Below are 13,823 nucleotides of genomic sequence, written 5' to 3'. Positions count from 1 at the left end.
ATTTAAAAATAGTAATAGCTACTCAAAATCACAAGAACCTTCAACATAATGTCTCACTGTCTTGAAACAAGTATCTTTGTAAGTTTGTTTCTCTCTCTTTCCCAATTTTAATCTTATTATTTTTTTTAAAAACGTTTCTCTATCTTATCTGTACATTATACCTTACTTAGACTTATAGTGTCTGAGTACCAAGAAAAGCACTATAAAAAACAAAAGTATTATTAAGATATTGTTCCATATTTTGTTTCCATGTAAAGCCAGGTGTATCTTTCAGAGGGATTAGAAGAACTAGCGAGCCTTCGGTCCCTTCCACATCGTGGCCATGGAGAGATTTTGTGACAATGAGCACATGCAGTCCTCCTTATCTTTTCTGCAAATGAAGAACACACACACTCTCTTTGCTGGTTACGCCACTTTATAAAGTATTTTTACGTCTCTTTGTGATCATTTCAAGTATTTTTTTGGGTCGTTTTTGTAGTCGTTTTTGTGTCACTTTCTGCTTGTTTTGCCACTTAATGTTGTAATTTTGTGACTCTTTGTAATTCCTTTCCATCCTTTTACTTCCCACTTCATGTTATGAGTTTGATGTAGTCGTGCTGTGTCTCTTCGTGTGAATTTGTGGTGTTTTTTGTCTCATTTTTGCACGTGTTAATCTTGTCGGTTATTGGTGAGCATGTTGTGTTATCAGAGCTGTACAGCTTGAGATGAGTCATTTTCATCTCACACAGACTTGAATGAAGAGACACAACACATGAAAACAGTAACAACTGCTCACATACGTATCGATCATATTGTGTAGGAAAGAGAGAAGTCATATACTCGGTAGTGTTCATAAAGAAGGCCGGTGTGACTCATGTGAGCAGGTGGGGGGCCAGTCGAGGGTCGTTTCTCAGCCTCTGATCCACATTCTGATGCTCCAGAGGAGCTGCTTTCATGTGCCTGAAATATAAATACAAACATCTTATCAGCCAATCTTATGATGTGGGCTGGAATACGCAGATGATCTGTGTGTGTGTGTGTGCGTACATGCTGAGGCGTCTCTTGGCTACACCTATTCGTAGTGTTTTCTCAGCGCAGTACTTCTTGTAGTCTTCCCTCTTCAGCGACGTCATGCCGAACGGGTTCTTCTGGTACCACTGCTGTTTCCTCTGCAGCTCTTGTGTCTCCTAAACACAGATTTACACACAGATACAACAACACCACTTCTTTACCAAGGTGCCCATGTCCCCATGAATGCATCCATTTGGACCTTTGCCCTCTGGTCTGAGTGTGGTCGTTTCCTGTCCTTTTCTCTGTGTTGCAGGCAGTATTAAAGCGACATGATGCTCTACCTGCTCAATGCGCTGCTGGATCAGCTCGGCCTTCTCCACCAGCCTGCATTTGCTCTCCGCCAAACACTCGAGGTAAAGCCGCCTGGCGTCTTCGGCGCTCAGAGCCTCAGGGTCGCCAAGTCGGATCAGCAGCGGTGCCAGAATGTCCTTCTTCCTCTCCTGCAGCCACCTCCGCTCCTCCTCGGCCTGCCGCTCCTACAGCGGCGGGAGAAGGAGGCGTCACCGCTTTTTTCGAGTGTGTGTGTCTGTGTGTGTCTGTGTGTGTGTGTGTCTGTGTGTGTGTGTGTGTGTGTGTGTGTGTGTGTGTGTGTGTGTGTGTGTCACCATTTCCTGTCTCTTGCTGCGGGCCTTGGCCGCTCCGCCCGTGGTCCAAGGGGAGAAGGGGAGGCAGACGCGCTGCTTCTCCGTCTCTCTGCAGGCCAGGATGTCGGCCACCTGCTCACAGGATGTCACCGAGTCAGGGGATGGAGGGGGGGGGGCATGCTTCTATTGGGGGGGGGCGGTACGAGTGAGGGGGAGACTAGGCAGAATCCACCTTTGTGTACCCATTGAAATATAGAGCCATTTGGTGCTAAAACGCCTTCTCTATAATGAAAACTGATGGAAACGCAGTTACAGCAAAGTTAGTAGTTAATAATAGACTTTGATACAGCAACAGGACGAAATGAAGGAAAAAATAATCCAATGAGGCTTCACTTCCATTTTGAAAGTACATGAGGACAAATAAAGAGAAAGATGGAGGAAATGTCTGATCCATCAACATTTACCTGACAAAAGAAAATCATTTTTAAAAGGAGACACAGATTGTGAAGTGTGAGTCATCGGTGTGCAAGAAATCTTTGTGAGTCTCCTTCAAAATGTCATCTATGAATATTATGGGATGTGCCACTCACCTCCATCCGGGACATGTTGATTTGGAGAGCCACCTTCCCCTCCTCCTCCATCAGGTCATCCAGCATCTGACTAAGTGTCAGGTTTTTCAGAGGCTCCTTAGACGCGTCCACCTGACCCCCCCCCCCCCCCACACACACACACACACAGACACACACAGGTGTGTTGTTACGCTGTGAATGATCTCGTTCTGAAGAGGCTGTGACCTCTGCCCTCTGTACCTGGAAGCTGGACACCATGTCCGCTCTGAAGTCCTCCGCCTTCCTTCTCTCCGTTGACCCCAGCGGTTTGATGAAGCTCCGCCTGGAGGCGACGCACCTGTGGTCCTCCAGGTGATAGGTCACCTCGATCCGCCCCTCAGCCAATAGGAACAAGCGCTGGGCTACGTCAGCATGGGCCGGTTTGGATCGATTCCGGTGGAAACGCTCCAGCACTTCCTGTGTGCACTCGCACACACAGAGACACGCACACAGACACGCGCACACAGACACGCGCACACAAACAGCCTCAATGAGCCTCACTTCACAATCACACGCACATCACGCACTGCGCGTCCTGGCTCCCAGATGGTGGAATGAGCTCTCCGATGACATCAGGACCGCAGAGAGCCTCTACATCTTCCGTCGAAAACTCAAGACACACCTCTTTAGACTCTACATTGACTAAAACACTGGCAAACCGTAGCACTAACAAATGGTAGCACTTAAATTGTACTTATAATGGCACTTTTCTATAACATGTTTTGAAACTGCTTATTTGATGAAAAATTTACTTTCTTGTTACTTGTTCTTCTGAGTTTGTACTATGTGGAAATGCACTTATTGTAAGTCGTATTTGGTATTTATAATTTTATCTTTTATATAATTTATTTCTTTACATGTTTGTTTATGTAAATTATTTATGTTTAGAAGTTATTTGGGGAATAAAGAGAACGGTTGTCATTCCTTTGGTGGTGGTTCGTTGGTTGGGGGGGGGGGGGCACCACCAAGCATTGCTTAGGGCACCCAAATGGCTAGCGCCGGCCCTGTTAACAATCTTCATCATCACCCTCTAGTGTGTAAATACGCTCAGGACAACACATCCGCCCTGAAAATAGTCCCTATTTCCTCTGTTGAATTAAATATATATGTATATTCAGTATATATAGTAGGTGAAATGTAAACTTACATGAAATCTGGTGTTTATATTGAAACCCACTATATATATATATATATGAATAAATGTCCTACTTCTAACTGTCCCAATGTGGTTCATGATGTCTCGTGGACATATTTCTACCTGCAGCTGATCCTTCTCCACTTCCTCGTCTGAATCTGGTGTGGACAAGGGGAGGTCTTGTAGGAAGACGGTGTGCCGGTGGAAGAGGAAGTCTTTCCGGCCCTCGAAGGTCTCCGTCATCTCCAGCGGGGACAACGTCCTCCTCGCCAGGCCGTCTATGCGAGTGTCGCTGCTGAACCGCATGTCGTGCTCCTCGCTGCGGGACCAGAACCTGTGGACTGAGGGAGAGGAGCAGAAATAAATCACTTCATAATCGGGGACAATATTCAACGTCCTTTCCTGATACTTTTCTGACTTTAGATTCACACGGTCAAAGGCCGATCTTTCCTTTTGAAATACTTGTATCAGTTCATGGAATAGATAAAGAATCCAGTACCAATATATTCAACAGTATATATTATTTCATGTTTTGACCCCTCAAAGCCTGGAAGTGTCAGAGAGCTACCAAGAGACTAGATGCCTTTTCTTCATTTGATGAACTACGATGGGAGTGTGAATCACAATTTCTGTAAAATATGATCATTATTGTTAGAATTAGAATTATTTACGTGAAAGGTAAAAACTTCTTCCACACGTGAAGCGCTCTGTGGTCGAGTTGTCGACCTTGTTGACCTCAGTCTCCTCCAGGTGGTCGTCTCTCTGCTGGTACCACGACTTCACCGTGACCTCCTCAGTGCCTTACGCACACGCACGCACGCACACACACGCACGCACGCACGCACGCACACACACACACACACGCGCACACACACAAATAAGCACACACATAAGTCCATTAACTTCCATTACGTCCAACCATTACCTTCCAAATTCCATGTGTGTCTGACATACTACGGCAATAAACGATTCCTGATCCCTGATTAGATTTCCAGGTTAAGGGAACGTTGCCCCTGGTGGACGTCAGAAACAATGCAGCTTTAACACAAACACACAGATTTTCATTAGGCTGCGCTCACAGGCCAGGTCCTTGTAGGTGGTGAGTCTCCGGACCAGACCGTCTGGATTCAGGTACGGAGCAAAGTGCTCCAGCTTGGCCTTCCTATAGTGGGTGGTCTTCTGTCGGCCCGGCCAACGGGTCTCCAGGTCTGCAGGGGAACAGGGGATCTATTTACTCACTCAGGGGCGAATGTTCATGGATCACTACGCCGTGTAAGTAGTGCTTGACCGTACCTTCTTTTGAGATGTTGATGTAACTGACCCAGGATCGGGGCATCTCTAAAACACCACCTTCCTCCGCCTGCTCCTTCAAAAACAAACAACATCCGTTGGGTCCTGGGGAGAGATTTCTAGGGTGTTTTATCATTAAGTAAATCAATACACCCCAATAAATGGGAATAACATGAACAAATCATTATTTGTCAACTTGTTTGCCTGCAGCCGTCTGTGAGTTGTGAGGAAACGCTGAAATATCTAAATTTGGAAATTAGACATTATTTAATGGCAGATTTTAGGAGAATTATACAGAGAAATAAACAAGGCATTTATTGCAACATACAGTATGTTACACATGAGGGATTTGACTTGGTGCATTTATGCAAAATAAGAATCAAATATGAGAAAAATAAGATAAAAAATATTCAAGCAAGAATTAACAATATAAACAGATAAGTATGTTAAAAGGTGTATGTACAGTATGTCCATATGTTTCCAAGCTGTATTTGGGTCAATGAGGGACACGGACTGAGGGGGAAAGAGGTCTTGGTCCTGAGGGACGGGCTCAAAGGGGTCAGCTGTTGTATTAGCAACATAAATGCTTATTTACCACAGTCTGAAAGAAGACCAACATGTTTCACCTTTAGTCTAAATATTCACAAACGTAACATACACACCTGCTCCTGCTTCTCCTCCTTGAGGAGTCTGCTCATCATCTCTCGCTCCTTTCTCCTGGAGATGCAAAGAGCCAGCTGCTTCCTGCTGAGCGCCCCGTAGAGGAGGGGCTCCCACCTGCTCAGGTCCTCCAGGTCGAACGCCATGTCCTGCTCACACACAAAGACCACACACGTGTACACGTGTGTAAACGCGTGTGCACGTGTACATGTGTGTGTGGTCGGGGACCCACTGCACAGCCGCTGCTGCAGTCCTGCATGTTGACGTAGTAGTTGAGGTGGTTCCAGGCGCTCTCCACGCCCAGGAAGCGCTGGTCGTCGGGGGCGTGGCTTTCGCCCGTCAGCGGGTCGATGAAGAAGTTCTGCGGGACGTCCCGACTGCCGGACAGCACCAGCACCCAGCAGTGCACCCGCAGCCCCCACAGGGGGTCGGCCACTCGCCGCTCGCCCTGTTGCCCGTCCCGGAAAGAGAGAGGTCAAAGGTCAAAGGGGTTTCGACTGGGTTCACATGAGGATATTAACAAAAGGGTTATTTCTTTTCTTTGTTTTCCTGTTTCTGGGTCAACCTCCCATTTCTACGATGGAACCCTCCTGTCACCTCCTGCTGCTCCTCCATCATCGCGGCCTCCGCCTCCCGCTTCTTCTTCTTCTCCTCCTGCTGCGTCACAAAGCGACTCCTCAGCTCCTTCGCAGCTTTCACCAGGTACTTGTTCTCCAGGGGCTCCTGCTCCGAGGTCCCGCCCTGCACAGGAAGCGTTACATGTGCGGCGTGTTCCTCGTAGTGCGCGCTGGAGGCGGGAGCGGCGCGTACCTTTGGCAGGGCACCCAGAAGGGGGCAGCGCAGCAGGCTGCGGTCCAGCAGGCACGCGTCCTTGGAGGCGTAGCCGCTGACGCAGTAAGCGTCGTAGTTGGCGCCGAGCAGCAGGCTGCAGAGCAGCGTGGAGGACTCCAGGCACGTGGCCCTCTGGCTCTGCAGCACCAGGGTGGAGGAGAACAGGGACCGAGGCTGGGACGCACAGTCACGCACAGACACGCACAGTCACGCACAGACACGCACAGACACGCACAGATCTCAAGTCACTCCAAGTCTCCTCTGTGCAAACGCAGTTCATTTTTATTTTTGTCAACCAGAAACAGAAAACAGGTTGTGGGAGAGTGATCTGTAGATGAGTTTCATCACTCCCCTTAAGACTTTTGACCATTCCATTTAAATGCACACACCACTAGGAGAAGGATGTTTCCTCTTCAACACTGGAATGTTGACCGGATTTAAGAAACATTCAGCGGCTGTAATGGTGACTAAACGTCCTCCTCGTCGCATGTTATCTCAGCATGTAAAGTTCCTCACCAGGTTCTCCGGTGGCTCCAGCGGCTCCAGAGACAGGAAGTCGGCCACAAAGGAGGCGCAGCCCTGCCAGGTGAAAAGCTCCGGGTGGTCTGTTGCGGTGGGCCGAAGAGTCGTGGACACAAACTTCTGAGTATCAGAGAAATGCACACAGGGAGTCAGTGGAGGTAACTGAGGAGGGTTTGAGGAGCTTAACAAAGGGGCAAAGACGTGGAAGCCAGCGGAGGACGAACATGACCTATATAACCTATTACCTAACCTGACCTATGAACAAAGATTTGTCCCGGATCATTGTCCCTTCTGATTGGTTTCTCACCTTCACGCCCCACTCGTTGGTCGGGCAGAGCAGCAGCGGCTTGCGGTCGGGACACAGGTGAGAAAACTGCCGCTGGAAGTTGTCGGCGACGACCATCAGTCGGACCTCGTTGGGGGAGTTCTGCCGGTACGACTCTGGACACAGCTTGTCTGGGTCGTCCAACGTCAGACTGCCAGATGGAAGGCGAACACCAACATGTCCTTCATCACATACCGTGATGTCATTGGAGGAGATATCATGACCCCCCTACACCAGATGCTTATACCAGACGTGCGAACATGTGCATTTCAAATATCTGAAGGTGTCAAACTTTGGAAACAATTAGCCAAATATTCCTTTGGATTAATCACACCTTCTTGCTTTGTTCCAGAGATAACTGCTCTAAAGTGACCGAACAACACCCCGAGTTAATTAAGCAATTAAAATGGAAGGATTAGTTCATCATATCTTAAAACATTTTTAAACAAAAAAGCCAAAAACTCTGTTCCCAGCTTCTCGCTGTGAGGATTCTTCTCCTTGTGTTGTTAATTGGATCAATCGTTTTAGTAACTTTGTAGACTGGTTTTGACGGGTTTTAGGTCAAAAAAACATTGTTACACATTAAAGTGTTGAATTATTAAGAAATCATGAATAATAATCAATGATTCTCTTCATTGTGGAATAATCAGCCAATATTTGATTGATTGATTGTTGTGTTTAATGAATGTCAGAATGTTGTGGGATCACATTCTCTCAGCGTTCTCGTATTCAAAGAGCTTGTTTTGTTGGATTGAATGTTAAAAAACAACTTTAGGATTCTAAAAAGTACTCTGAGGTAGTTGTAATTCTTTATCTGTATAGGATGTGTGTGATTGTGTTTGTGCGTTCGATGTGGACACTCACAGAAGCTCGTGAGCAGCTGAAGCGCAGCGAGGTCCTTCATCCTCCTCCTCTTCCTTTGTAGGTGTCTCCACACTGCTGAGCTCCTCCTGCCCCACTGACTCCTGCACCGCCTCCATCTTCTGTGGAAGCAACGAGACGTTCTCACAAAGTGAAATGGGACATCTAGTTACTCTAAGATTAAAACCCACTCAGTACTTTGATACGTGGTCAGTGCTTCTGGGTATAAATAAAGTACATACTGGGTTTCCTTGCTTACTACTTAACACTTCAAAGTTACTTTGTTACGTGTCAGAAGGAAGTATTTTACTGTAGTAAAATTAACTTATATGACACTTGTAGTAAGGAGTGCTTTTACTTTGCATACTTTAGTTTCATCTAGGTGACTATACTTCTATATTAGACTTTTTTATGTCAACTTTTTAAATTATAGGCGTTGAAGTATTTTTAGACTTAAAATTATCAATCTAACATTAAGCGGGTCAAGTTAAAATAATTTAGACAATATATACATCTTTATATGTAGTCAAATGTATATTCAAATATGAAACTCGATGTACTCACGCAATTCTTCAGGAAAAAATGGGTTTTATTTGAAACGATCTTTAATGTTTAGCTTTCTAAGAAGAAAGTTGTGTCTACCGCGTCTCCATGGTAACAACCGGGCGTGATGACGTACTAACACGTAGCCTTGACGTGCACTGCTCTTGAACGCAGCTCACACTACTAATAGAACACTTTTAAACAAGCAAATAAAACGTCTTTATATGTTCAAAGACTAAACAGCCCAAAGCTGTAGCTAGATTTTTTTGTCTTCTAAACTTGGGTTTTTTGATATTTTCTCACGGTTCCCTCTGATTTTCATTGGATTTTTAGTTTGACAAAAACGGAAATAGAACCTGTGTTCTTGAACGCAGCTTAGTTTACGTTACCCGTCAGCGTAGCGGAAGGCGCATGCTTACATTGTTCACTTCCGGGCGGATAACAAAACAGCAGCAGAAAACCTACCTGTGCTGCTGTGTTTTATTCACTTCTTTGTGTTTTTATTTTATTTGATCTGCTGTCACCATGCGCGCTCCCGTGTTGGTGACGCTGTTTGTTTGTGTGCTGAGCGACGCGACGACGCGTCACTTCACTGAGGAGCAGATGGCTGCTGTCAGGTAACAAGAAGCACCTGCACCCACTCGGGTCCTTCAAACAGCACAATCACCTAACTTAAACGGACTGTGTGGGATCATATGTACAAAGTAGCATGAAGTAGAAATGCTCACACCCCTCTTTTGCGCCTATGTGCAGTACGCCTATGTGTCAGTGAGCCAGTGATGTGAATAGATTTTACTGTTGTCATAGCTAACCCTAACTCAATCACTCCATTAAAATAGTTGCATTAATAGTTAGCTAAAAGTAGTAAAAACATTAGAAATAATTCCAACTTGATATTTGTCTAAACATGACCAACAAAGACCAGTCTCAAACGTTAATGACACATGATACAAGAATTCAAATAAATCTAAACACGTTTAGATCAATCAAAATGACTACAGGTTTATTCCTTTTTCCGAGTCATTAACCTGCGTCTCCTGTGACCTGCTTCATTGATCAGACAGCGCATCAAATCAATGTTCTACCACGCCTACAACAGTTACCTTGACAACGCATTCCCCTACGACGAGCTCCGCCCACTCACCTGTGACGGACAGGACACCTGGGGCAGGTAAACTGACGTTATTGTGATTGGTAAGACTAATTAAAGCTAATGTCACATGTGTTCACGAAGGAAAAACCTAATCTTCTAATTAGTTACTTTATTTGGTCACTTCTTCCATCTTTGTTGCTCTCTTTTACATATATTTATATATTGTCTGATTTTATTTTCTCAAATATGAAACACTGAGAGACTTCTGTTATGTGAAATCTACTTTGCACTTAGTTTGATTCCTGTGTGACAGAAAACATTTTTTTTGTTTTTACAATTTCAAATCTTTCAGAAACACCAAATGAAAATGTTTGTATTTGTAAAAACAATGATCCCTTAGTTGTACATATTTTCTTCACCCTTTTTATATAGTTTTTAATGTACTTTAATAATGTAGTATATTAGCTTTACATTTTTGCTGTAGATTCTGTTCTTAAGTAACGTCGAGATCTTGTGATCTCAACAGTTTCTCTCTCACTCTGATCGATGCTCTCGACACGCTGCTGGTAAGCTCCCGACGTGAAGAAATCATTACTAGTGCAAAGCAAGCGACTCATGACTTCAAGAGCGGCGCTGCGTTCAGGTGACGTTCAGAGATAGATGTTCCTCTCCAGGTGTTGGGGAACCGGACGGAGTTCCAGCGCGTGGCGTCGCTCCTCCAGGACACCGTGGACTTCGACATCGACGTCAACGCCTCTGTGTTCGAGACCAACATCCGAGGTTTGGAGTGAGGCAGATCCAGCTTCTTCTCTGATTTTCTCTGTGTGCAGTAGTCAAACTGTGTGTGTGTGTGTGTGTGTGCAGTGGTCGGCGGCCTGCTGTCTGCTCACCTGTTGGCTGGTCGGGCGAAGATGGAGCTGGAGCCCGGGTGGCCGTGTTCAGGGCCGCTGCTGAGGATGGCTGAGGAGGCCGCAAGGAAACTGTTGCCTGGTAACACACACACACACACACACACACACATCTAATCAATAATAATGATGAATCAGTGTTCGTCATCCTGAGGTTCTGCAGCTATCTTTAAACCAGATTATTTGGTTATCTTTTATTTGAGTTCGGATTGTATTTATTTATGTATTTATTCAAATGATTAAACTGTTCTTTATTCTAGCTGTTTTTTTTAGGTCAGGACCCTTTCAACACAAATATCTCTAAGTACATTTTCTTGTGAACATGTATTATTGATTCCAGCGTTCCAGACCCCCACCGGGATGCCGTACGGCACGGTGAACCTGCTGAGGGGGGTCAGTCCCACCGAGACGCCGGTCACCTGCACTGCCGGCGTGGGCACCTTCATCCTGGAGTTTGCCACGCTGAGCCGGCTGACGGGCGACGAGGAGTTCGAAGATGCCGCCCGCCGGGCCCTCAGGGCGCTGTGGAGGACCCGGTCCAACATCGGGCTGGTAACGGGGACAGAGAGAGAGAGAGAGAGAGGGGAGGGGAGGGGAGGGGGCAGGCAGGCACCTGTCTGTCTGTCTGCTTAGTTCAGTTACCATGGAAACAGCTCTGTACACAACCGCAGCTTTGTAGTCTGAATTGTACGTCTTGACTGTGTCTCGCTGCCCAGGTGGGGAACCACATCGACGTCCTCACTAAGAAGTGGGTCGCTCAGGACGCCGGCATCGGGGCCGGGGTGGACTCCTACTTTGAGTACCTGGTGAAAGGAGCCATCCTGCTGCAGGACGAGGAGCTGCTCCACATGTTCCTGGGTAACCACAACAACAACAGCAACAACCACATGAAGCCCGCAGCGCACCACTCACCCGCTAATCTGGTTTGTTCTCCTCAGAGTACGACCGGGCCATCCAGAACTACACCCGCTTCGACGACTGGTACCTGTGGGTCCAGATGCACAAAGGGACGGTCTCCATGCCCGTCTTCCAGTCTCTGGAGGCCTTCTGGCCCGGCCTGCAGGTACACACACACACACACACACACACACACACCTTCACTCAGTCCTGACTCTACGTTCTTCTCTCAGTCTCTCCTGGGGAACCTGGACAGCGCTGTGAGAACGTTCCAGAACTACTACTCGGTGTGGAGACAGTTTGGAGGTCTTCCCGAGTTCTACAGCATCCCTCAGGGTTACACGGTGGACAAGAGGGAGGGGTACCCGCTGAGACCGGGTCGGTCCGCCAACCGAGCGCCGCACACGCAGACCCAACCTTACCACTTCCTTCTACTTAAAAGCTTTTATTTTGAAAACGTTGTTCGTCGTTGCAGAGCTGATCGAGAGCGCCATGTACCTGTTCAGGGCGACGGGCGACCACACCTACCTGCAGCTGGGCCTCGATGCGCTGGAGTCCATCGAGAAGATCACCAAGACGCCCTGCGGATACGCCAGCGTAAGACCAGAGGAGGGAGGGGTCTACATGAACATGAGACTTCATTTTAAACTCTAAAAGAACATCCATTTATTAATTTTCAATATCTTGAGTTTATTGATTATAATGTTCAATGTACAATTCTTCAACCTGGAGAAACTACTACCAGATGATTTAGAATTGAATTCATTCTGAAACCAACGTTATTTAATGATTTCTGATCGTTTCTTTTAACCTTAATTGGAGAGCTGATAATCGGGTCCTTCTGGTTCAGGTGAAGGACCTGCGAGATCACCAGCTGGACAACCGGATGGAGTCCTTCTTCCTGGCTGAGACCATCAAGTACCTCTATCTGCTCTTTGACCCCGCCCACTTCTTGCACGGCGGGGGGACGGAAGGGGACGGCTCCTGGGAGGAGGGTGGCGAGGGGGGGGGTTGCGTTCTTGGGGCGGGCGGCTTCATCTTTAACACGGAGGCCCACCCTCTGGACCCGGCGGCGCTGCACTGCTGCGGGCGCCACGCCCGGGACCGCCAGGAGCTCCGGGACGTTCTGCTGGGCCTGATGCAGCCAAGCGGCCAACCGGAGCGCGGGCGGACCGAGGCCCCGCCTCCCGCCCCGCCTCCCGGCCCATTAGAAGACCCGCCTCCCGGCCAATCGGAGAGCATCGTTTTGAAGCCGGGCGAGAGGAAAACACCCCTGCTGTCCTGCCCTGTTCAGCCCTTCAGCGCTCGACTCGCCGTCCTGGGACAGGTTTTCTCCGACGACACCTGAATGCACCGTGTGAGCCTTCCAGATGTGTGAGCGTTCCAGATGTGTGAACACTCCAGATGTGTAAGCGCTCCAGATGTGACGAACAATAGTTCATGAAGCAGGTTTTTGCGTTTTGTGAAGCAGCGAAACAAGAACTCAAACTGTGACTTTGTAATTTAAAATGAAAGTTAAATATATTTGTATCTATTTGTCTTATTGTCTGTTGCCTTCATGTAACATAAAATATTATCAGTCTTACAAAAGCAGAATAACCAAAAACATCTTTTCACAATGGAGGAAGTGTCTTAGGAGGTAAAACTGACCCAAAGTAACAATACGAGGAGCGGAAGTGAAAAATATAAGAAGCCTCCAGCAGGGGGCGACACACAATGGTTCATATCCTTTTGTGTACAAAATTACCTTTTTAAAGAATCCTCGACTGATAAATGAACATCATTCCAAGAGAGAAGTATTTGACACACACACAGGGTGGGTCTCTGGATTAGTCTCCTCAATGACTCCGTCATGACTAACTGCTGACGTCTTCAGTTCATCCTCCTTCCTCTACTTGACCCCTCCTTCACTAGATCCTCTCCTCCTTCACTAGATCCTCTCCTCCTTCACTAAATCCTCTCTCTTTCACTAGATCCTATCTTCTTCACTAGATCCTTTCTCCTTCTTCACTAGATCCTCTCCTCAAAGCACCAACTTCTAAATCACCAATGGTAAAGGTTTTTGTTTTTATTTCATGGTCATTTGACTACTTGAAAAAAGAGAACATGTTGACGGCCAAACCCAAGGCTTCAGAACTGGAACCATGACGACGTCTGGGTAAAAAGAGAATGGACCAGGAGTCAGGTCTCTGGCTTGGGGGGGGTTTGCAGACAACGAGAACTTGGTTGTGAAGGTTTTGACATCATCTCTAAGGAGTGGTCCACTTCCTGTACACACATGACATCACGAGCAGCGCTGCAGATGGTCCAGGAACAGATGATGGTGATGATAATGGGACATACACACACACACACACACACACAGAGGCCGTGTTACACTTACCCTGGTCTGCTCACACGTTGCATAATGTCAGCATTTGGCTCGAAGTGCCCAAACTAATCACTCTGAAGAAGGTCCACACCCTGCACACACACACACACACTCACACACTCATCTGTTAGCCATCAGCAGGCTG

At 47.0% G+C, this 13,823-nt stretch overlaps 2 protein-coding genes across 2 annotated transcripts; one reads left to right on the top strand and one right to left on the bottom strand.

Moving 5' to 3' along the window:
* Nucleotides 1–49: 49 nt before the first annotated feature.
* Nucleotides 50–8,503, bottom strand: ccdc135 (coiled-coil domain containing 135). The gene is made up of 18 exons (XM_037480568.2): nt 8,431–8,503; nt 7,870–7,988; nt 6,988–7,156; nt 6,675–6,800; nt 6,138–6,332; nt 5,925–6,068; nt 5,560–5,775; nt 5,330–5,476; nt 4,671–4,743; nt 4,457–4,585; nt 4,049–4,177; nt 3,501–3,718; nt 2,444–2,659; nt 2,225–2,335; nt 1,656–1,766; nt 1,332–1,526; nt 1,027–1,166; nt 50–939 (listed from the first exon to the last, which is right to left on the bottom strand). The coding sequence occupies exons 2-18, from the start codon at nt 7,983–7,985 to the stop codon at nt 852–854; spliced, it is 2,523 nt and encodes an 840-aa protein (XP_037336465.2). The 5' UTR covers nt 7,986–7,988; nt 8,431–8,503; the 3' UTR covers nt 50–851.
* Nucleotides 8,346–12,846, top strand: edem2 (ER degradation enhancer, mannosidase alpha-like 2). Its single transcript, XM_037480569.2, has 11 exons — nt 8,346–9,026; nt 9,470–9,580; nt 10,029–10,068; nt 10,177–10,282; nt 10,367–10,492; nt 10,751–10,962; nt 11,127–11,268; nt 11,349–11,473; nt 11,541–11,685; nt 11,783–11,904; nt 12,158–12,846. Exons 1-11 carry the CDS (start codon nt 8,935–8,937, stop codon nt 12,653–12,655), a joined length of 1,719 nt encoding a protein of 572 aa, XP_037336466.2. The 5' UTR covers nt 8,346–8,934; the 3' UTR covers nt 12,656–12,846.
* The last annotated feature ends 977 nt before the right edge of the window (nt 12,847–13,823 follow it).

Source organism: Pungitius pungitius, chromosome 1 (genome assembly GCF_949316345.1).
Source record: "Pungitius pungitius chromosome 1, fPunPun2.1, whole genome shotgun sequence".
NCBI classification, from domain to species: domain Eukaryota; kingdom Metazoa; phylum Chordata; class Actinopteri; order Perciformes; family Gasterosteidae; genus Pungitius; species Pungitius pungitius.
This window is presented reverse-complemented; position numbering and strand designations above follow the sequence as displayed.

Bases quoted from the DNA above. Each gene is read 5' to 3' on its own strand.
- ccdc135 (XM_037480568.2), bottom strand. From the start codon at position 7,985: ATGGAGGCGGTGCAGGAGTCAGTGGGGCAGGAGGAGCTCAGCAGTGTG. The intron at 6,069-6,137 runs GTACGCGCCGCT...CTTCCTGTGCAG, and splicing joins TTCTGGGTGCCCTGCCAAAG to GGCGGGACCTCGGAGCAGGA. The intron at 5,477-5,559 runs GTGGGTCCCCGA...GTGTGTGAGCAG, and splicing joins ACTGCAGCAGCGGCTGTGCA to GACATGGCGTTCGACCTGGA.
- edem2 (XM_037480569.2), top strand. From the start codon at position 8,935: ATGCGCGCTCCCGTGTTGGTGACGCTGTTTGTTTGTGTGCTGAGCGAC. The intron at 10,963-11,126 runs GTAACGGGGACA...CTCGCTGCCCAG, and splicing joins CCCGGTCCAACATCGGGCTG to GTGGGGAACCACATCGACGT. The intron at 11,269-11,348 runs GTAACCACAACA...TGTTCTCCTCAG, and splicing joins GCTGCTCCACATGTTCCTGG to AGTACGACCGGGCCATCCAG.